Source organism: Eimeria necatrix, genomic scaffold (assembly GCF_000499385.1).
Source record: "Eimeria necatrix Houghton genomic scaffold, Enh_scaff3031, whole genome shotgun sequence".
Lineage (NCBI taxonomy): Eukaryota > Apicomplexa > Conoidasida > Eucoccidiorida > Eimeriidae > Eimeria > Eimeria necatrix.
Window position 1 is genome coordinate 1 of NW_013653572.1, and position 1,285 is coordinate 1,285.

Sequence of the window (1,285 nt, forward strand, 5' to 3'; positions counted from 1 at the left end):
AAGGGACTTGAACGCATATGTTCCTTGCTCAAATGGTTTCGCTGCAGCTGCCGCCTCTGCAGGTTCTGTTTGCGTCTGAGACATGAAAAAAGAAAGTGTTACCGTGCAGGGTATCACGATAGCTCTACCTCCTAAGATTCCCCGTGAAACTTACTGGAATCAAATATTCGCAGAGTTTTCTCCACTCGGTGCCTGCGCCTAGCTCTGAAGAGCCTGGATCACTCAATTGTTTGTCCGCTGAGGCATCTCCGAAGCTGGGCAACCCAGCTGCCTCGCGTGCAGCGTTGACCTCGCTGAGGCACTTCACACTTCCGCCTGCAGCCATTGAATTCGAATACACTCAACTCTTGTAATTTATTGGCTGAGAACGCTTTTTTGGCAAATCAAACAAGGAGGGGATCTTCTAGTACAAGTCGCTAGCAGGTGGCTGAGACTGTCTATCTGTGACTTGGAACGCACGCCTGCCTAATCATCAGCTCCAATTGAGCGGCACCTTAATGGTATACAACATACCGCGTGATGCAGTGTACTTGACTGTTGGTTGACTTCCTTGTGAGCTACCCAATGCTAAGGCGCTCAGCACCACGAGCGATGCGCTCAAAAGCCTTGGGATATTCCAATGAAGCATATTTGCCGGTTTGATTTTTAAAAAACAAGGATGTGGAAAAATTGAAATTAGACAAACATGCAGGGCCGCCAGCAAAAGGAATGCGAAGCAAAATTTTACTTGGGGCCGACAGTGTGAATCCTGTGGGAACGTGCAAGTAAGCAGTGGGAGTTAGGGAACGCACACTGAACCTCAGCTCTGTGCTCGCTTTGTTGCAACATTTGAGCTCCAATCAAACAATCAATCAAAAAAAGGAAACTTCGGAAACATAGGGCAGAATAAGGAATGGGGACAATAAAACGAAAACCACCTCCCCAACAGAGTTCGTAGTCACCTGAGCACTAGATCTACATGAACCTGTGAAGCAAACACCTGTGTTCGTGTCCTCTATACGCGAAATCTAATCTTCCCGTGCGTTTTTCTAATATGTCCTGTTTTTTGTGCCCAAGGCGGTAAGCGAGTGACGGGTTTCAAGGTGCCTGTCGACCTGAAGCGGAGCTTCCTTTTCACTAGTGTTTCCTCTGCAGCCGAACAGGCGCGAAACGGCCAACATTAGTATGCGTGCAAAATCTGGTCTCTCCAAGAAAATTTCTACATACTAGGAGTAATCTAAACATTAGACGGGGCCAGATGTCGATTCCCGCATGGCCATTTGTTGTTTTGCTTCTCCCGTAGTGC

At 47.7% G+C, this 1,285-nt stretch overlaps 1 protein-coding gene across 1 annotated transcript; it reads right to left on the reverse strand.

Moving 5' to 3' along the window:
• Positions 1-154: 154 nt before the first annotated feature.
• Positions 155-325, reverse strand: ENH_00041280 (SAG family member; the record flags this gene model as incomplete). The annotated part of the gene is made up of 1 exon (XM_013580789.1): positions 155-325. A coding segment is annotated over one exon (171 nt), but the record flags the coding sequence as incomplete, so codon positions are not given.
• Positions 326-1,285: the final 960 nt, after the last annotated feature.